The sequence below is a fragment of the Talpa europaea genome (genome assembly GCF_964194135.1).
Source record: "Talpa europaea genome assembly, chromosome: 5".
Classification (NCBI taxonomy): Eukaryota; Metazoa; Chordata; class Mammalia; order Eulipotyphla; family Talpidae; genus Talpa; species Talpa europaea.
In genome coordinates this window covers 21,931,162-21,954,284 of record NC_140071.1, presented here as the reverse complement: position 1 = coordinate 21,954,284, position 23,123 = coordinate 21,931,162, and the positions used below count along the sequence as shown (strand labels likewise).

Here is a 23,123-nt window from a genome sequence, read left to right as displayed (position 1 = left end):
CTTGAAGATCTGCCATCCTTGGTATTTCTTTTAGCTCTGAAAGGATTAATGCTTTGGGATTTGGTCAAAGGAATGAATTCAAAACTGAAGGAAGAGCGTCAAGATCACCTACTGGGTTTAAACATAACAGTACGTACAGCCTTAGGTAAATCTGTTGCACTCTGCTAATTAGGACAGCAAACACCACAATTTCCCCAATGTTGATGAAGAGAAATGTGGATTTCAAAGCTAGAAACTGTATCTAAATTTATATTCTAGGTAGTCCCCAGTAAATTAAAATCACTTGCAGCTATAGTACCATATACTTTCTTTTCTACTTACCAGATTTTTTTCAAAGTCTGAGTCTCCAGGGTGGATCAGAGGTAAGAGTACAAATACATGTTGTGAGGAGCTGCCTGTGAGTTCTTACTGGCTGTTAAAATCTGCTGTCCCAAAGGGGAAGCTTCTGTATTCACTTCAGTGGAAACAGAGCTTATTGTGAAGGATGCTGTTGGTCACCCCTTTAAAAAGTGGGCCCACTTTTTAAAAATCATGACTAATCATGACCACATTTTGTGAATTAAATTAGAGGGATTTGTAAAGTAACAAGCTCCATGTGGCAAAACAATGAGAATAAAACTTCACCTTGAGTTTGTTGGGAGGAATTCTGATGACTTAAGCTTAACCCTTTAAGTGACTTGAACTATAAAGAATATTTTTAATGGGAACATTTCTAAAATGTAATACTCAGGTTACATCTTAAAATTTTTCCTTTCTATTTTAAACAGGATAAGGAACAGGGTGGTTTTTGAGGGGCTCGGTACCACTATTCTAATTGTAACCTTTCCCCTCCCTCTGTAAACACTTCCATGTGTCATCCTTGACAACTCCTCCAAGATGTTTAAAAAGCATCTGAGACTAAGTACATCTCCAAACAAGTCCCTAGTCATCCCCCTAGAACTTGCCCCTCTTTCTGCTTCCCTATCTCCAACAAGATGGCTCCATTGATAGTTGCTCAGGATAAAAATGGTGAACTCTTCCTTACTCTTTTTTTCTCATCCACCCACATTTTGTCAGCCGTACTTTGAAGATATTCCCAGAATCCAACCACTTCTCGCCCCCTCCACCTCTGTATCCTGGTGCTTGTCATTATTATTTTTTACTGACACTGCTTCATTAGTCGCGTAAGTGATCTCTTTATGGTCTCTGTCCCCTCTCGTTCTATCCTTAAATGTAAGACCCTCAATATAGTTGTCATAGTGACTGCCTCCACATTTAAATTATGCCACTCACCATTGAAAACCCTCCAAAGGCTTCCTATCTCATTCTAAGTGAAAGCGAAAGTCTATACAAAGGGTTAAAGGGTATCTAGCTTTGACTTTCTTGATCTCTTTGATCGGCTCTCTCATAGCTCTCTTTTTTGCTCACTCTGTGCCAGCTCATTCCCCACCACCCTGTTTGAGAGCAAAGGCATGGTCCCACCTCAGGCCCCTCACCCTTGCTGTGCCCTCTCGCTGAAATGCCTGCTCCTTACATACACACATGGCTGTTCTCTCATTTCCTGCTTTTCTCAGTTGTCATGTCCCAGGGAAGCCAACGCTGAGAGCCCTTTAAGATTAAGGGTACAGACTCGGAATGCTTCCACGCTGTAGGTTCAAATCACAGCTTTGTTTGACCATGAGCTCGTCATTGTACTGCTCTGAGCCTCAGCTTCATCCATAAAATGGGGACTATAATGGAAACAACTTCACACGGTTATTATATGTGACCCATGGTGGCTCCTTTGTACTTTTTCTGCTTAAACATCCTTAAATGTACCTGTTGGCAGTAAGATAAAATTAAAATTCCTTTATGGACTACACAAAAACACTTATGATTTCTCTGGGTGGCCAGTCAGGCCTGCCTAACTGATTATTCTGTGCTGTTTGAGACTTTTGGAACTTAGTATTTGTTGAGAGGAATGATCCATCTTGTATACCTCGTAACTCCCACAGAAGCTTTACAGAATAACTACCCTCATCTCTGTGTAGGCTTCCCCATCCCTCACCCAGGCAAACCTTTAAATCTTTGCCCTTGGCTCACTATGCATTCCACACACCACAAGCCCAGCACCTACTGTGATGTACTGCGATTATTTGTCACATGTCTGACTCTCCTAGTTCATGATCTTACTCATTTTGGAATCACCACATGCCTAGCACATGACAGGCACTCAGGGTTAGAACTCAGGCTGTCACCCAGCATTCTTGGTACACCCATTTAGCCCCTCAACACAGCTACTCACTGACGTTAGGGAAATGTTACTCTCTAAACCATGTATTTGGATTCTATTATCTGCTTGTTACAGTTTTCTCAATCTTCTCCCTCAAAGTCAGGTTATCAGATTTACTTGTTTCTGTCTGCAGCTTCTAGCCACACCCTCTCAGTCTCTTCCAGTTGGCTGATGACTGGGAAACTCATATAAGAACCGCCAATTTGAGACAAGGCACGAGGAATTCCTATAAGCAACAAAGGCTATTTGTGGATAGTTTTGAGACACTGGTGTCAGCTACTCAAAGTTCTTTGATACTTTCTATTTTGCTACTTACACACTCTTATAGTATAAACAGGAATATTCCACGTGTAGATGTCTGTTTTATTTTGTTTCATTCCCCCTGAGTCCACATGATGGACAAGGGATAGTCTGGATTTTTCCCTTTGTTCACTGAACTGATTGTCTCCAATGTTTGTCTTGGGATCTTATAACATATCTTTAAACTGATTTGATGGTTCAGTAAATATAAAATTCCAAAATTACCATGCTTTGTGATAAAGAAAATGTAGGCTTTTATTATAGCAATGAGATCAAGGGCCAAACTACTTCAGTTGAGCTGAATATAATAATTACATCAAATAATTTAGGAAAGAATCTAAAGAGAACACTGAGTTTTTCCCTTGTAGAGGCTATGAGAGTTCTCTAAAGACCTCCTCAAGGGAAGCCTCCACAAGGCTCCCATTGTTTTCTTTACAACATTTACTGCCAGGTTGTTTTATGTTAGAGTCAATGTCAGTGCTCCCTGCCTTTCCCCTCTTGTTTACTAGCTGATTTCATGTCCTGTGAAGTAGATGTCCATACACCTACAGAGTGAAATGACCTTCCTACTCAAATGCATGTGGACAGTGCAGACCTCCCCACTTATTTAATCTAGAGTCATGTCAAACAAAACACAAACCTGTAATTTACCTATTTCCTCAACAGAGAAACACTTTTGATCCACGGTACCCCCATTGTTGGTTAGCCTGATACAGTAGGGTATCCAGATGGAGGTATAAGATGAGTTAAAGTAACAGCTGTTTTCTCCAGCAGAAATATAATCAGGGCATTCTTTCCATTCTTGAGTCCATTCTTGAGTGCTCCTGAAATGGAGGGTAAAAAAGGGTGAATTGTTCTCAAATCCATGTCATAGCTTATGTTAGAGTGAAGTGTTTGACAGATTCAGTAAATTGGAACACAAATATTTATGAGCAAGTAATTCAGCAGCACCACTTCCAACAAGTATCATACCTGTGGGTAATATTAGTGTCTACATATGGACTGGAAGCCCTCTGGCATGTCTGCCTATAGTAAAACTGTATTTGCCAACTATATCTGCTTATAGACTGCATAGGATGTGCTAGCGCCTCAATTAAGTGATTTATGGTTAGGTCCTTTACTATCCCCTTTTTACAGACAAGGGTTCTGAGGCTTAGGGAGGTTTAAAAAAAGTTCCTTTATTAAAACACTCTAGAGAACCAATTCACAAACTATAGAGATTTCCAGAGAACAGCATCTTTGGACCTGGCATTTACCGAATTCATGGCGGAGGAATCTGAAAAAGCACAGATGGTGTCCTCCAGGCCGAGGCACCCACGTCCTGTGTGGTCTTGAGGCAGAAAATTGGCTACTACCCTACTTTGAAACACTGCATCCTGCATGCATCTCCCCAAGGCTGTATTATGCTTGGGTGAGTCTTCTGATGCTTTGGTCTCCTTACTGAACTGATTTTTTTCCTTAATTATATAAAGAGGCATATAACCATTTCAAATATGTTGGGCATTTATGAAACAGGAGAATGCTAGACATTCTCCTCTAGCCCCTGAAAGACAAAAGGCATGAATCCAGAAATTTAAACTCAGAAAGCATATTTTTTTATTTTGTAAATAGGAATAGAAATTTAATTATAGTATCCAAAAAATATTTAAAAAAAAAAGGCAAAACAAAAATGGATTGAATTGAGGGGGCCTCCCCGGTGGCGCAGCGGTTGAGCGCTGGGTTGCGAAGCTGCCCGCAGCCTCTGCAGCGCTGGTTCAATCCCCGGCTGCTCCCCGGCCACCGGAGGAGGGTCCCACATGACGTGCAGACCTCTGCCGCCCGCTGCACCCCTCAGCAGTGTACTTCGGTCCTTCTGCCTGTTCTGCTCCCCTCTCTGGCTCTGGTGAATTCTCTCACCCTCCCGTGCTTCTGACTGTACCCAGTGCTTGTATAAATAAATAAATCTTAAAAAAAAATGGATTGAATTGAATCATGGGTTTGCTGATCTGTTCCTTTTCTTGGTTCTCTATGAAGAATAAGTCCATCTTTTCCTATGTCTTGGATCAGATAAAAACAAACATAAAAATCCATGGAGGATATATGGACACATGAACAGTGAATAAATCAGAAAATGTCTATCTCCAAATTCACAGTCCTCTCTAGAGTCATTTTCCTCTATTCCAGGCTCCAGAAAGCATCATTTACCCAGATGACTTAGAACAATAGCAGGTTGTGTATTCAATGGAAAAGAGATGCCAGCAAATAAGTCAGTTTGGGGAAAGGAAATTCCCTGGTCAGCTGCCAAGGGGAACCAGAACATAAATGTGGAGCAATCAAAAGATTGCTCAGACTCAAGTCCATCTGAGTGGGAACAGAGCAAACGTATCCTAGAATGTGCCCCAGCTCTTCAACGCCCCGTCTGTCTGAGTGAATGAATTTAGCAAACCATCCTTGGGTGCCCACTATATAAGACTCACACCTGGCGCCTAGCATTGTGCAGGTATGATGATTAGAAGATTTGTTCCCTTTCTCCAGGCTAGATTACCCTAGAAATGACCATCTGAGTAACGTTATATATAATTGTTACATATATATAATGTGCTATCTATATATGCATAGATATGTTTCTTGCATTCATTCCATCGATATTTAATGAGCATTAATTATATATAAACATTGTGCTGCACACTCTGGGGCATTACCAAATGACACTTATACTGCAGGGAATGACACTTACTGCAGGTGTATGACAAAGCACTGTGGTTAAGTGCTCACAGGAAGTGCTCATTATACTCTTAGGAGTTCGGGAGAAGGGATGATTGCTCTAGTTGTTCGTGGAAAGTTTCCAGGCGTTTTTTGTGCTCTTGGAGGATTGCTCTTATGGCAATAAAGAAAGGAGGACAGGAACAGAGTGACCAAGGGTATGAGATAAGGAAGTGTGGGTATGAGTGTGGTGAGGGGACCAGGGTAATGGAACAGTTGGGAAACACTTTGTTAGAATTGCTCCTTAGGTGGAATAATTCATTATTCCTTATTCTTCATTAGGTATCAGCTGAGAAGAGGATTTATAAATTAAGGAGGCATAAAGCCAGGTAATTTGTGGCTGATGAAGAAAAAGGTAGGAGTGACCTGGTGTGGGCTGTAGTGTCTTGGCTGACAGACCTGGCCGAGAGGGGTCTGAGGGGCCCCTCTGAGGGATGGGAACAGGGTTGGTGCTGCAGGTTGTGGGGTGATCAGGGATGAGGAGCTGGGGGAAGACACAGGTTTTCTTCTTTACAGCTTTCTCAGGCTGGTCTGATTGGCACCAGACAGAAACTTGTGTAGTGCCAGGAGGTCCTTGAAACAGCTGCTCATCAGCTGTTGGGAAGAACTGGAATTAACATGGTAGAAACACCAGGCTCTGAGACATTGAACTGTTGCTTAAATTCTTTTTTTTTTTTAAATTTTTAAAAAAGATTTATTTACTTATGCATATGAGAGCTGGGGTTCAGGCCAGAGATGTGGGGAGTGAGAAGATCCACCAGAGACAGAGTGGGCAACAGAACAGGCAGACTGACTGAAATACACTGCTGAGGGGAGTAGTGGGCAATACAGGAGAGGTCTGCTGTGCCATGTGGGTTTCTCCCTGGCCAGCTGGGGATGGAACTCATGTTGCAGAGGCTGTGGATTGCTTCATAGCGCGGTGCTTAACTCCTTGTGCCACCAGGGAGGCCCTGTTGCTTAAATTCTGATTGAGATTCCAAGAAGAGGCATACCCTTGGATGAGAGGGAGATTCATTTGATGGGAAAAGTTAAGTAGGCAGAGGGTATAAAAAGGATATGTTGTGTATATGTGTGCGTGTGTATGTATGTGTGCATTTACTACAGTAGGGAAAAGCTAAAAACATTTAGGGATAAGTGGGTCACTGAATCACAGAGTGGTTTATTTTATCTTGACTTTCAAACTAAGTAAGAATACATTAAAGAGAATGGTTTCACAAGACTGCCCAGGAAGTGACTGCCCAGGGCCTTTCATGTTACAGTGGGGATGACACCAGCAGTTAGTATAACAGATGGAACTAAAGTTAGTGTGAAAGTGTCCTAAAGATGTAGGGCAGCACGTAACAGGTCGGGATTTATATGGGGAGGTTAGCTGTGTGTTCCAGGTAGTTTCTCAACTTTGGCATGTCAGAACCCAAGTCCCCTTGGGGACTCTATGAAAAACCCCATACAGATGATCCAAAATCCATTAGCTGCACAAACAACTTAAAACACTTAACTTACGCATGATGGAACAAGGGCAAGTGGTTCCAAAAAGAATCCTAATCCCCCCCCTTATGCACCAAAGTTGAGTTTTACTTTAAATATTTAAACGTTATCTTTAAATTATTAAATTTAGAAAAGAAGCCAATTGGACTCAAGACAAAACTGTTGTCTGCCTTCACTGGGCTGAATTTCTCTACAGAGGCTCAAAGCCCATTTATGGAAACGTCTCTCTCTTTTTCTCTGACTGTCACGAGTTAAGCGCTTTAGGTGTGTTCCCAGACTACCTTGTGAAACAGGAGTGAGAACTGTAAAAAGAGATTATCAATAAAAATCAGAAGAGCAGAAGAAATGCTTCCGATTTAGAGCTAACCAAGTGGAAATGAAATCATAAAATAAAACATCCTTTGTGTTTGAAGGACAACTGTTTTCATTATATACAGATCATGCGTTTTAGGTTTAACAGAAACAAGAAAAGTGACAATGCCCTTTCTCCTTTGTAATTTCCTCCTCAACCTTGCATAGAAAATAAACTTTCTTTTAAAAGACCAGGATACATTTTTGAGAGGGGCTTTGTGTAGGAGAGGCAGAGGTGGAGGATACAGCCTTATGGGCTTCACAAGCCTGCTGCCTTTGAAAACAGGAGTTTGCAGGCCTAGAGCTGAAGTAGAGCAACTCTGACAGGCTCCCAGAGCCCCCTTTTATGGGGGGGGCCTGTGATTTGAATTTACCCTGAGTCCCCATAGAGGCCGAACCTGACATTGTCCCTGTGATGGGGTGCAGACTGTTCTGGATTGAACTGTCTTTTTTTGCCAGCTCACCTGGACGGGAGCAGAGCCAAGCAAGCCTGAGCTGCCTCTGGGCCTGTGCTGCTGACAGCTCGTGTTGGGGTTCCCTTGTGCTTGAGCTCCCTGGGCAAGGCTGGGAACTGAAAGCCCAGGGCAGTGGCCCCTTCTTGGCCTCTTCCTGCCTCGACTGCTCTTAGGAATGCAACCTCAGCACAGTAGCATGTGCGCCAGGAGTGATGAAGGAGTCTGCAGTTGCCTGGAGACTGGATTCTAGGAAACAATGACACGAGTGCATAGTGCATCTACGTCATCCTCTTTGTGACTGGCCACTTGAGGTGTAACACATTCGCACGCTAATGGGCTGTGTAGTCCTCATCCCCTTTCTTGGACAAACCGGGCTGACAACTTATGCTATTTTAGCTGAGATATTCAGAATAATTCTCTGTTTACAGAGAAAACACAGAATCCTGATTTTGCCAGTTTGGGTTGGCACTCATCATAAGGCTAGGGATATGACAGTCTTTTCCTCTGGGATCCCAAATTCCACTAGGGCAAAAACTAATGACACCCTTCTGAATATGCTGGAGATTTTTCCTCCCCCCCTGACAGAGGTATCTCTGTTAGTACAGAGTCTGGGTTTGGACCAGGGATGCTGAAAGGCGTGGGGTGTGCAGAAGGGGCTGAGAGGCAAAGTTACATGGCCTGACAGATGGAGGTTAGGGACATGCAAGTACTTGTGAAGGCCTCATACCTTTGGATTTCTCTTTTTGCTCAGGTTCAAATTTGATGAGTAATTGGGTGGTGAAAACCTATTTTCAGAAAGTTGGCTCAAGGCTGCCATTTCTCTATCCAGTTTACTGTGCTATACAAATAACTTAATTTTTTTTTATTTATTTTTATTTTTATTTATTTATTTATTTTATTTATTTTATTTTTTTTTTTATTTTTTTTAAACTTCTTTTTTTTTTTTAAGATTTATTTATTGATTGATTGATTGATACATGCATACATACAAGCACTGGGTACAGTCAGAAGCGCGGGAGGGTGAGAGAATTCACCAGAGCCAGAGCGGGGAGCAGAGCAGGCAGAAGGACCGAAGTACACTGCTGAGGGGAGCAGCGGGCGGCAGGAGAGGTCTGCGCGCCATGTGGGACCCTCCTCTGGTGGCCGGGGAGAAGCTGGGGATCGAACCGGCGCTGCAGAGGCTGCAGGAAGCTTCGCAACCCAGCGCTCAACTGCTGCGCCACCAGGGAGGCCCTAACTTAATTTGTTTTGATTGAGCTGAGCTGGCTCTCTAGGTTGCTGAGGCAAAAGCATTAACATTGAACCTATGAATCTCTCTTCACAGATATCTGGCAGTGTCACCAAACATGGCTTACTATTCAAATGTGTTTATACAAATTGACTTTGACTATTGGCCTAAACCTCTCTGCAGGACCAGACTTAATAAAAAAAAAAAAATGTATTTGGTGCCCAAACATCTCATCTTTGAGTGCCCTTTGGGGTAGATGCAAGAGACACCTCTGATAGCTGGATGGCGAGTAAGGTGGGTCCTGGTTGTGAACTTAGTGTTTATTAGCAAATTAAGCACCCAACTCTGCATAAAAAATGATCATGTAGCACATCAACGATCACAAGCAGTGAAGACTTTTGTAGTCTGGGAACTGGAATTGTATGTCGTTATTATTTTAAATTATCACTGTATTACCAATAATACGAACAGCAGTCACCATTTATCAAGAACTTACTGTGCACCAAGAACCATGCTACAGGTTTTTCCTGTATTTATAAACCCTCCACAAGAAGCCAGGAGGCACGATCTATTAGCTCCTATTTGTACTCATCTGCCCAGCATTATTGGGGGAGCGAGGCTGAGTGGGGATGAAAGGCAGATTGTTGGCCCTGAGCCCAGGCCTTTAGCTGCTTGCTGCATCTCTCTGCTCCTCTGTGGGGTATGTAGCCTTCTCTGGGGACTGAATAACACCTCTGGCTTCAGATAAAGAGTCCTGCTAACCTCTCATCTAGGCTTAGATCTTCCCTGGGTATGGATGGAGAAGAGGAGATGAGAGAGTGTTTGAACCTAAAATTTCGAATACAGGTGGGGGAGAGCACAATGGACTATGGTGGAGGACTATGAGCACTTTGGTGGTGAGAAATTATGGTGACCATACCTGAGGGGGGACAATCCTATAACGTGAAAAACAAACAAGGACGTAAAATAATTGTATGCTATTAAGAAAAACAAAGTCTCTTTTCTCCAAAGAAACCAAACTGAGTCTTTTTAAACACATCCTTTCAAAAGCTCACCACAGGTAAAGTAAAATTTTGAAGTCTGCCATGGCCTACAAAGCATGGAACAGTCTGGCCCCGGTTAACTCTGAACTCTTCTCCTGTAACGTTCTCTACCTCCTGCCTTGCATCATCCATGCTGGCCTCCAGCTTTCCCCAAGCTTGCCACATTGGCCCCAGGGCCTTTGCATTTGCAATTCCTCTGCCTGAACAACCTTTCCCCCAATATTCATGTGACCTCTCTCTCTTCATTTGTCTTTACCATCATGCATTATGTTAGAGAAGGCTTATGACCTCTTCATTTAAAATATTGCCCCCCCCCAAAAAAAATCACCCAAGCTCCCTATGTACACACTGATGCACAACCACCCACTTTCACGCTCATTTTCTCACATATGTACATTTAAAGATGCACACACAGGCATATGTATTCTCACCCACACTCCCACACATTCACTCATTTGCTCATAATACTTTTACACATGTGTACACTCATGCATATTCACTCACACCCACACTTTCACACATTCACCCTCGACACATGCACACACACACACTCACACATATTGCTGACTATCCTTTTCTGACTTTACTTTTCCTAATAACCCCTATTACCAGCTGATATTTCATTAATTTTTAACTGTCTATCTTCCCAAGCTATAAATGAGGGACTTATCTTTTTGCAATTACTTGCCATAGCTCCACTGCCAGCAATATTACCCAACACATAGTAGGGGCTTGATACTTTTCTGAATAAATGAAATGAATGAACACATCTAGGTCACTAAAATAAATCATTTCTGCTCCTACCACTGCATGCACATTGCTATAATTTAATAGGAAATTTCATGGAGAGAAAAGTTAGAAAGCATGAAGGCTGCACCTTCTAATATAGAACAGCCGTATGGATCCTGGGCTCGCTAAGCCATGATGAACCCCATCTGTCCAGTGGCATGAAAAAGTCTCTAGTTCAGGTGAACGGCACTTGGTGAATTTAGGCTTCCCAGAAGAATCTGCAGGATAAAAACAAAAAGGTAAGGCATGAAATCAGAAGAGTAATGTATGGTCCTAATGAAACACATTATTTTAAGTAGTGAAGAACTGCTTCTAGAAAAGCGGTTTCCTGGGCCACTGTTTCAGAACTTATTGAATGTCAATTATTTGTCAGTCTTGGATGCCAAGGGCAAAGCATTTTGCCTTTTTTTCAAACATTAACTTCTTAGGGTCTCTTAGGAAACCAGAGCTAGGATGAAGATTTGGGGATAGGTAGTGTATTTGGGAGGGGACTCCAGAAAGTCAAAGCGCAGGAAAGGGAGAGAGGAGAAGAGAAGGAGAACAGTTAATAAAGTGTGTTATTCCGCAGGTTGCCATAGTGGTTAACTGGGACCCAATCCCACAAAGGCCCCTCTGGGGAGCTGGGTAGAGTGTGCCTTACCGGTACCTGGAGAAGGATACCGCACTTACTGGTTGGGGTTGACATACACAAACTTCTAGCTGCACCTGTGCATGAGCTGATTTTGGAGAAGCCGGGGCAGGTATTGGCAGCATGTGTGGCACTCTACAAAATCTGCAGCTATAGATGTGCAATAGACAAGTCTGGGACAGTCAATTTTTCTATAGCAAATGTCATTGTCTTCTGAATCCCAAGATCATTTTGGAGATGGTCACATTTCTTTTGTTCCTTCCTCCATCCCTCCCTCCTCCCTTTTATTTTTTGCTTCTTCTATGCATAGTCTTCAATTTGATGGGAAACTTAATATTTTTGTTTTCTGATTCAAAGCTCACATTCTTGGGCAGCAGGAGGAATCTCCATCTTAAAGTATCTTTATAAATACTTAAAGCAGAATTAAAAAAAATAGCATGTGTAGGGTAAGTGAATTAATCAGGCTTTATACACCACTAGCCTCTGTGGCTATCACCTGCGGCCTTGATCGTGTTCATGCAGAAGGTGCTTGGGAATGTGGACACCTGAGTATGGGTGTGGGTAAGTGTGCACACCTGAGCCTATAGGCCAGGGATGTAAGGATGGCTACAAGAGGTCCAGCAACATAACCACAGAAGAGTCAAGATGATGAGTGCAAGAGAACGCCAAAGAGCCCAGAGAAAGAGAGAAAGCCAAAAAGATTCCCTAGGAGCTGGGAGGCTTGCCAACCCTCCCACGGCATGCCCTGAGCCTGGTTGCCCCACTACAGCATACAAGCAAACACATAATATTTTCTGATCAAGTTCCAGGTATATACATGGTGCTTTGAACCAAAATATGCTCCCTTTCTCCTCTGTCAACAAACTCATGCCAAATGAGGCACTAAATCCAAACAAATCCATCATTCAGCCATCCACTCAACATGCAGGGAGTAAACATCTATCTCGTATTAGGCCTTTTTCCAAGAATACAGCTGGAGACAAACTAGTAACATCCTGGTCCTCATGGAGTTTCCATTCCAGTGGGGGCTTCGGGAGGTGGCTTTCCTATGTAGAAAATAAGCAAGGTAGGAAGAGACACTAGAGCTGGACCATGGGGACCACATCCTCTTCCACCATTCCCCATTTCAATTCAGGGAAGAAACTCATGCTGGGAAATGTGTCCTTGTTTTAGAACACCCGTTGCCCTGAGTAGTCTGTTTATAAGCATGTGAATCCTCAGGAAATCCTGAGTTGTGGATTGTTCTTTGCCATGGGAACACATGTTGGGGGTAACAAAAATTTTGGCTTAATAAAATTCCATGATCACATAATCGTGAAAAATATTTTTTCCATATGAACTAAGAGGTTTACAAGAACTTGGGAGCATGGACAGTGTCTAGCTTGGTAGCAAGGGCAGACAGCCAACCCTCTAGGGACTTAGCATTTACAAGTCCATCTTAGAGCACTGAAGGAGTCTCTGAAATCTGGTAGAACAAATATGGTGAAAAATAGGTTTTGCTGGGTAAGTACCAGTTTTACAGAAATGTCTTTTTCTGTTAGCCAAAACACTGAAAACACTATTTTTAGGTACTTCCACAAATTCAGTGACAAATATTTTCAAACCACAACTATTTTAGAGTTCATCAGATTTGAGTAGAGTGTTTCATATTCTGAGTGTACTTTTGCATAGAAGATAAGAAGAGGAAATAAACTAATTGAGAGTTTTGAATTCTAGTCCTGGGTCTGCTTCCATTTAGCTATGATTTCTCAAGTCATTTGGACTCCAGTTTCCTCAGTAGAGAGGGTGGAATGGATGTAATTGGGGGTACTTTACCATTTGATGATTATAGCGAAGTCACATGTACCACCATACTCATGGATAGGATCAAACATAATTTTTGGCATTTGAGCTGAAACAATCTGAGATCATCAAATAAATGTACATGCCATTCAGATTCCTATGTTCCCTTGTAATAAGCCTGCCATGTGATGGCAAGAATGATCCCAACCCAAACACTTGAAACACAGAGGAAAAAACGACTAGCTGGGGCGAAAAACTTCGAAAAAAATTAATTTGAAACACATTTTTTTGACCTAAACTTAGTATTCTTGTTTATTCTGTTTCCTTTTAACTGCAGATGTATAGAAAGCATTATATTGTCTTCTTATTCTAAATAAGAAATAGGAAATGCATGGTTGTGGTGCTAATGTGCTGAAGCATGTGCCTACACGGGCCATGTTATGCATGGGCAGGCATGGTGCTGCACAGCTGTTATTTTCTTTGTCTTTCTTTTTATGGCCGTCTTTCATGGCTGCTCCCGTTCCCTTTATTTCCATGCATCTTCCTTTTCTACTTCTTTCTTTCTTCTAAGTCTGGGTATGTGCTGTTAACTGCTGTAGCAGCCAGCCTTTCCAATGGCCCCGGTGGTTCTTTCCTTTTTTTATTTACAACCTCATGTGTCTCCTCCCTTTGAGTAACTTAGATGAAACCTACAGAATATGGGAGCATTGAGGCATGTCACAGCTGTATTACACAAGATTGTTATATAAGATTGTTACTTTTGTCTTGGTTGAAGTCTCTCACTCTCACTTTTTGACAAATGAAGCTGCCCTGAGGGTTCAAATTAGTGACCTAGAGCAGAGGGTGGCCTATGGACAAAGACCAGCCAGAAGCTGAGGCCTTCAATCTAACAAACTTTGAAGAACTGAATCCTGCCAACAACAGTTAGCATGCACGGACAGTGATCCCTCCCCAGCCTTCGGATGAGACCACAGCCCTGGCCAACACTTAGATGGCAGCCTGCTGAGAATCTGAAGCAGAGAACCAGCTGATGAGTTAATTTGGGGGAAGGGTAGGGGAAAGATTAATTGGAGTAACTATTTGAATAATGTTCAAACAGAACAAATGAATCCAATATATGAGAACAGTGTTTAGGAATGACAAATGTCATTTGTCTTAGCAAATGGGATGTATCACAGGAAGTATGGGGCAGTGGGTAACCTCTCTTGAAGGCAAGAAATGTAGTATAGCAGTTACCTAGTTCCTTCTCAGTCACCTGCTGCTTCAACTCTAGCCATGCAGAGGCCAACATTCCTCAAGTTCAGCCCCTAGTCCCGGGCTGAGGTTTCTCAAGTTGGTGAGGGTATAGTGTAACATTAAAATAAGCACATTTCTGACTATGCCTGAAAACCCTCATAGAAACTTCTTTTATATCTCACTGTGAAGGTAACACATGGCTACTATGCACTCCAGGTCCCTCTCTGATGAGCCATGAACCATCATTTCTAAGCTGGCAAACCTCCTGCTCCTATGTGTTTATTTTTTTGCTAGAATTAAAGACCATGTAGTTCAATATCCATTTATAGCATCTCTAAAAAGAGTGCTATTATTGAAAAGAAACTCTACCTTTGACCCTAAATTAATTCTTAGTAAGAGAGATGAGTGTTCGAACTCAGTCACTCTACATTCTGAAGACATTTGGGATTCATTTTATTTTCTCCTTGGCTACTTCATTTTGATAATGAGGATGCTGATTTACAGCTACATATTTATTTTAATTATTATTATGGTAACTACATCATGTTACATATCACAACATGCTGAATACTTTAAATGCATTTTTTCCTTTAATACTGACAACTCCAGCAGGAAGATATTATTCCTACTTAGAGGTAGATAAACTGGAGGTTAGGGAAATTAAATGAGTTTCCAATGTTTATCCTGCTGTAGGCAGCAGTCATACAGACACAAACCTATATGCTTTCAAGCCTAAATTGTAGCACTAGCAATTGTTAGATGATTCTCTTCTCAAATAATTCCTCAAAGGGAACAATGACAAACTCAGATGTGCTCTTTTTTTTTTTTTTAAAAAGATTTATTTATTTATGCTTACAAGAGCTGGGGTACAGGCCAGAGGGGTGTGTGTGTGTGTGTGTGTGTGTGTGTGTGTGTGTGTGTGTTGGGGATGGTGGTGAGAGGATTCACCAGAGACAGAGTGGGGAACACAACAGGCGGATTTACCGAAGTACACTGCCGAGGGGAGCAGTCTGCTGTACCATATGGGTTGCTCCCTGGCTGAAGATCGAACTCGTGATACAGTGACAGCGGACAGCCTCAGAGGTTGTGTCTTAACCCCTTGTGCCACCAGGGAGGCCCTCATATGTGCTCTTAATTCAATTCTCAGAAATCAGTAACCTGGAAAACCCTAAGAATGGCATTTCCTAACTGTGACTGCACATTGGAATCGACTGGTAGCTTTAATATATACCTGGCTTCCTCCCAGAGACTCGAGTAGATATGCCTGGGGTGCAACCTGGGTATCAAGATTTTCAAAAATTCCCCAGGGGCTTGTACTGTGTAATCCAGGTTAGAAACAAAGTTACAGGTAAGCACCAAAAAGCTGGCTGCCCACATTGTTAGATTTTCTGATCACTTCCAGCACAGCTACTTATCAAGCGTGACACTTGGTGTACACTCCTGTGAGTGCAGATTGGGAGAGTGTGGGAAGACATGACTATTAATTATCACCTTGAAGGGTGCAGTAGTGCTTCATGATAAACATGCAGAGAACTAAGATATTTTAAGTAGATGTGCAAAATGGCACATATCTAAATGCTAACCTACACTAAGCTTCGGATGGATTGTACATTGGTAATAGGAAATAAGACTAAATTAAATTGGTATTCTCACTGGCATTGTTATTTAGGAAGCTTGAAGAGTTTTACTAAACTAGTTTTTAAAGTTGATGGAATGATAATGTATTCAAATCTATAAAGACAGAGGGACAGTCAGGGAGCTGAGAGGCACTGCTGGTTGCAGCACCGTATCTCTGACAGTGACCTTGACTGCTTTAATCAGTCACATTAGCTGGGCAGGCCAACTTGGTTTCTTCCTTCACTACCCAGTGGCTTTCCCCATGGAGGAAGATGATCCTCCCAGACAGTGCATTGGGAGCACATCACACAACTATTTCTGTTTAAGTTGCTGTTACATTCTTGCTCTTTGCTCTCTCACCAGACATGCTTTTCCATCCTCAGTTATGATAAAGGAGACACAAAAACCAAATGAAATAACATGCAAGTTTCTAATGTCTGTTGGGACTTGGGGTTAGGGGGGAAGGAAGAAGAAGAGCAACATTGTGGGAAGGGGAGGTGAGGGCATGAGCCTTTGAGGGGAAAGGAAACCTTCAGAACTTGGGTTGTGGAGTAGAAGGCACTCAGCAGCCATCTGTCCTCAAATGTGGAACCTGCACTGCACATGTCATGAGGACCAACAGCTGTGACAGTTCTGAACACTTGTTATCACCTTTGAACAGAAGCTGGGGGCTTAGATACCTTCTGTGGAGGCAGGGGCTTGAAGGCACAGTGTTGCCCTACGACCAAAGTACAACTAAACATAACCAGTTAAGTTTCCTTTGGAGTTGGGCAGCAGTAGACAAACAATAAGGAAAAGTTCTTTCATCTGATTAAGAACTAAATCTTGTAAAGACATACTAAAATGGTAATTTTATAGAACAGATAAATTTTGAACAATTTTAACTCTAAAAGATGAAAGAAGTGATGAGACCAAACCAGAGTATGTGGTTATATGTGCATGAGAAATGAAAGGAAATATTGTAATGAGAGAAAAGCAGGAAGCTCACTGGACCAAATAACTCTTATTTGGTAGATCTGGGTTATCCTCGGAAATCTGCATATGCAGTCAATCAAGGGGGTCAGTCTTAGAAGAGAAAAACAGCCCTTGCAGGCTCAGTCATCCTGATTTAGATAAAGAATGGTGACTGTGGAACATAAGCCAGAGTTATTGTCAGCTGAAACAGCTTTCATATGTTCTGAAGATTGCACAAGCACGCTGGTTGAGCCAAGTATGGTGAAACTGTAATGTTCCTTTCACAAAATAAACAAAAGATGGTGATTCCAGCACAGCTAGTCCACTTCCTAGACTTGGCTGCACAGGCTTTGTGTAAAATCTTTGGGTGACTGATTAGCCTAACTGTATCAGTGATTTAGAACATCTCTGTATTTAGCCTTGATATCAGGGTGAAGCAATATTACAGAACAGAACATTCATGATCAAAGACTGGATGAGAAAAGCTGTAAAGAGATATAATTAATTCTGCCATGATTGTAAGAAGCTACTACACTCAACAATTTCCAAGCCCCTTTCTCAGGCAAAAATAGAATGGAAGGGGGCATGATAATAGCAACAGAGACTTCTTGGGGGTTGCTACATGTCAATCCCTGTTAGGCACATATATCCACTTCTTTAATTCTCACAACTATGGAATGAGGAGAGTATTGTTATATACCATCGCGTAGAAGAAGGAACTGAGGCACGGAGAAGCAAGATAACTTTCACCAAGGACACTTGGCTACTGTCTCTGAGCCTTGAGTCTAGCCCAGGCAATCTTAGTCTGTCATCTCAGTCATGAAATATGTAGCTTTCAAAGTTTTGAAAAATGACTCTTAAGAAATATGACTGAGCATGCACATATGTGACATACGTGTGTGACATACATATGTGTTCACATCACACCACATATATAATAAAATATATATTGTGTTTATATTTATATCTTTATATCATACACACACACATATATAAAATAAAATATCTTTTACTGCCTTCAATGAACTGTTCCATTTTAATTTATAAATTATTCTTCAGGAAAATTATTTAATACCAGGTCACCACTTTGTTTGAAAAAAATTACATACAAAGCTGCTGACCCTAGAAGGTTGCAAATATGAATGTTGGTCTGCAATTCTCTGAAAGCAAGGCAAGGACATTTCATTTATATGGCACAGATTACGAGATAAACAAAAATGCATTTTACAGATAACAAACTATTCTTGAAATTCTTTCCCCCAAAATACATTTTAAGATGTTTTGAATCATTAACAAAGTCTGAATATTATGTGACCTTCTTATTATTTTTTCATGAGGAGTAGCGATTATCATATGCTGAATCATGGTGTAACAATGTCTGCAGGATTGCTAGGCAAGGGCTGGTGTCTTCTTGCCCTGCAGTAAGTAGATTCCCTACTTTGCTGTGATATTCATGCTGTAGCTTCAGCTTTGTATAGTTCACAGTAATTTATTTAAAAAAAACAGCAATTCTTTAACTTGACAATTGCCTTCACAATGGATGGGAACTACCGGGAAATAAGTTTTGATAATACCAGGTGGTAGCTGAAAGGATAGATTCTGGAGCCAGACTCTTGGGTTCCAAGCCTACCTCCATCATTTACAATCTATAATCTTAGGCAACATACTTGACTCTTTAGCTTACTCATCTGTAAAATGGGAATAGCAGGTATTGTGAAGATTGAATGGACTAATATAAGTAAAGTTATTAGAACAGAGCCTGGTATACAGAGTACATATATATGTGTTGCCATCCTCACATTCAGCTGTGATGTCGATTTATGCATTGTTGACCCTTGTCTCCTAAGGAGAGCAAGTGATGAATGTTATTATATCCAAAATTCTTCCTACAGTTTATACACAATAAGTTCATTGGAACCAGCCGAATTGTCTGAAGTGTACGTGGTTGTACTGTGACAACAAATACCTGAACGTGCAGAGGTGATTTTCTGTGCTTGTGCTGTAGATAGTCCTGGCTACTGAAGTGTGATTTCTAGATACCTGGGAGATGCTGCTATAGTATTATGTAATAGTGTTAAAATTAAAAAATTCTAAGCAAAAGTTTTCTCTGAGTTTTCCCAAGACATAATTAAAAGAGAATGCTGAAAGTCTATTAAGAAGCTCACACAAATCACCAGCGACTCATGCAGGTGTTGTGGGGCTGGACCATTTAGATGCTATCTGATTCCCTGGTGACCTGGACACTCTGGGATTATAGCTTTATAAGCTTCTTGATAATGGTCTTTTCAGAAATAACATATTAAGTAGGACGGGCACAGAACTGGAATTTGGGGAGTTCTTGTTCTTTCACTAATACGCCGTTAACTGTTACACTTTGCTGAGCCAAAGCCATCCTGAATGGAATGGGCTGGGAGGTTGACTCACAGTTTAAAAAAACCTTTTGCCTTTCATTTTCTTGTAAAGGAGCAATCAACCTAAATCTTAGCTGGATCTTCCTGGTACCAGGTTCTGCACTGAGGGGTACTGAGTTTTGTGCTATGCCTGTAAATATATAGATTGAAGGAATGAATCCTTTCCCTGGCATTTCAAAGCACTCTTGTCATTTCCAAAGTGGTCCTCTATTTGAAGAGCTTCAGAAATGCAGTTATTCTTCCATCTGAGAGCCTCTTAAGCTCTCTTTCTCTAAAGGTCATGTCCTTGATTGATGCTGGTCTATCAAAATATGGTAAAAGAAATCTGTAAACTTCCTGGTTGATCACTATTCAAAGTGACTGAACTACCTTTCAGATAATATACTGTCAAAGAGCATATTTTAAATGGGCTAGTAGGCTTTTTCAATCTACAGAATTGTCAAGTGATTACGACATTATGTATTCTCTGTGTAGGCTATTGGCATCCATATAGACTACTGGCAAACAGATTTTAAATTAATGATGGAAGTTGGCAAAAAAATTAACATAGTATTTTGTATTGGATCATACCAAATGTGAGGAATTCACCTTCATACTTGATTCTCGTTATGGTTCTCTATGGAATTGAAGAAGACACAGCTGTAAAATCTTATGCTCTGACACTTATTGGCCTTGAGTTGAGAACAAGAATTCACAGGCTCTACCCCGAATCCTTCATTTTTAGAAAAGTTATTTTCAATTAAACTCTAGTACACTTTAAAAATGAATTAAAAAATTATAGGGTTGACTAAAAACAAAGGCTTAGTGAACATGTCAAGTTACTTTAAGATGAATGTCAGGTCAACTGAACTTTGTAGTATCTTGGAAAGTATTTACTGCACATGTGGTCTGGCAGGGAAGCTAACTGCACACAGACACTCTAGCTAGCTCATGTGTATAGCAATGTCAGGAAACAGAGCTATGTCGTACTACTTCTAGCATTTAAGGCTTTCTCTTAAGCAAAACTTATTTTTGTTGTTTTATTTATAAAATGTATTGCATTTATTTTCCTTACTTCTTAAGCATTTGGGGCTGAACATGACTTATCCTAATTTTCAACACTCAGGAACATTAATTACCTTCCCTCTCCTTCCCTTTCCTCTCCCTAGCATTTATCTGGTACATTTAGTTATTTTTACATTAATTTGTCTTAAAATTTTCTCTCCTCTCCCTTGATTTCAGGCAGTTTACCCATCAATCTCTTAAGATTGCTAATAAGGTGTCTTGGGTGGGAAGCTGGGGGCACTATCTTCCTTGGTGTTCTTTTCTCTGGTGAGAGAAGCGGGTACCAAAGCAACTACAACAGTTCAAGTTCAGTGGCGCTGGGAGACAGTCCAAGTTCCAGCAGTGTGGGGAAATCAAGCACAGGAGCAGCAGCACAAGACACGTACTTAGTGTCCTACAGAAGAGCTAACTGAGGAAACAGAATTCCCATGGTTTCATTATTTTTAAATGCAGTCTATATTGCATAGTTTGAGATGTCAAAGACAAAGAAATGACTAGTATAAAATCCAGTAAAAGCTATTTTCTGGGCCTTCCTGGTGGCCTGGGGGTTAAGTCTCAGCCCTATCACTGCTAGGTTCTGAGTTCTATCCCTGGCCAGGGAGGTGACTGACATGGCGCAGCAGACCTCTCCTGTCTTGCCCCCTGCTCCCCTCAACAGTGTATTTCATTAGATCTGCCTGTTCTGCTCCCCACTCTGTCTCTGGTGAATCATCTCACCCCCTGCACCTCTGGCCTACACCCCAGTTCTTCTAAGCAAAAAAATAAAAATAAAAAACACATCAAAAATATTATTTCATGTGCGGTTAAGGTAAGGGACATCCTAAATGATATAATCAAAAAATTAAGATATAAAGCAAAAGGGAATTAATTGGAAGCTCTGATGGGAATGTAAAATGGTACAGGCATGATAGAAAACAATTTAGCAGTTCTTCAAAGTTAAACATTGAGTTACCATAAGACCTGGCTAGTCCACAACTAGGTATATACCCCAAAGACCTGAAAACATATGTTCACACAAAAGCTTTTATAAGTGTCTTCATGGCAGCATTATTCATTAGCAACATTTTTCATAATAGTCAAAAAGTAGAAACAGTGAAAATGCCCAACCAACTGATGGGTGTATAGATAAAATGTGGTATAATCTATAGAATATAATCTATAAAATATCATTTGGTCATAAAAAAAGGTACAAAGTACCTTGAAAATATTTTGCAAAATGAAACAGCCAGACATGAAAGGCCACATACAATATTACTCCATTTATTAAAAAATGTCCAAAATTGGCAAATCCATAGAGACAAAAAGTAGATTCATGGTTTCTTGGAAATGAGGTGAAGAGAACATTGGAGTGACAATAGGTACAGGGTGTCATACTGAAGTACTGGGAAAGTTCTTGAACTTCCATCTGGAAGTTCCTGAAGTTCCAACCTTTGAGATTCTGTTTTTATTGGTATTTTTAAAAATATTTTATTTTATATAATTCTTACATCATTTTTCATTTTTGCACAATGTGTGCATTTTTATTTTGGTTATATTCCCCATACAATTGCACCCCCCCTTATTTTGACCCTAATCCTTCTTCTCCCCTCCCCCCCATACTGTGTCTCTGGTTTATAGTTGCTTGTTGATTTTGATTTTTACTTTGTATTAATTAGTCTTTTTTCCTGGTCCCTTATTTAGGTTTTAGGACTCATAGCTACATCCAACATTTATTCATTCATCTGTTCATTATTGAACAATCATCGGACACCTGCTTAAATGCCAGGCTTCAGCTTAACACAATCCCTTCCTGAAACAGTGTATTTGGTCTCAGAGTCATGACAAGCCACACAGACCATTTCTATAAAGAGATTGAACTAGTCCCCTTAGAAAGAGAACCAGCTTAGTTATTCTATCATTAATAACTTTGGTTCTGTGTACATTCTGTTGTTTGGAGGAATTATACAACCTCATGTTTGAATCCTAAGTCTATATTCAGACTTAAAAAATGTTTCTTACGTACATTTCTATTTCCATAAAAGACCAGTATGACAGATACAAAGATTAATATGGCTTTTATGGACAAGGCCTCTGAAATTCAGGAATGGAGAATGTTTTTTATAAATAATTGTAAATATGCATATTTACATAATTTTTCATGTGTGTAGGTTTTTTTTTTTTTATTTTTGGTATTTGTTTCTGTAGTAAGGCAGCTGTGTCACACTTTATTTTTCTAAACTAAAAGTTCTCAACCAGGGATGGCCCTATTCGTCTTCCCACCAGACACCTGGCAACATGTGAGGACATTTTTGATTATCTTAATTAGGGGTGATGCTGGCATTTAGCAGGTAGGCAGCAGATTCTATAAAACTTCTTATAACACGCAAGACAGGTCCTTACAACAAAGAATTATCTAGTCCAAAATATCAGTAGTGCCTTGTTCCAAATAATTGAAACCATTAAATTACAAAACAGTTCTCCAAAATTTAAATAAGTAACTAGAATAAAGAAAAAACTCAAAGAATCTAAACCCTCAATCTCCTTTACCTCCTTACCTGTCTGCTCCATAGAGAAAAAACACTGCAATTTTAAGTTCATTGGATTATATTTAGAGGTGTTCACATCATCAAACATTCAATGTTTCAATTAATCAAGAAGTATTTATGCAGCACCTATTATGTATAAGGCCTCTTGAGTGCAGTCAGAGCTATAAAAATAACAACACAAATATTCTGTCTTTGAAAAGATGTCATCTAGCATGAGAAATAACATGTGCATATGAGAAGCAGTTGATAATAAAAAGTTGTTAAATAATTGCTTTGAGAATT

At 40.6% G+C, this 23,123-nt stretch overlaps 1 protein-coding gene across 2 annotated transcripts in view; it reads right to left on the bottom strand.

Annotated features, from left to right (window-relative positions):
- GHR (growth hormone receptor) overlaps positions 1-23,123 on the bottom strand; it is a gene marked incomplete at both ends in the record, with an annotated part of 119,621 nt that overhangs the window by 10,770 nt on the left and 85,728 nt on the right. For both annotated transcript variants that reach the window (XM_084234093.1, XM_084234092.1), the window contains 2 exons: positions 3,203-3,375; positions 10,733-10,862. In XM_084234093.1, coding sequence (XP_084090219.1) covers positions 3,203-3,375; positions 10,733-10,862 — 303 coding nt within the window. The remainder of the gene's footprint in view (positions 1-3,202; positions 3,376-10,732; positions 10,863-23,123) is intronic.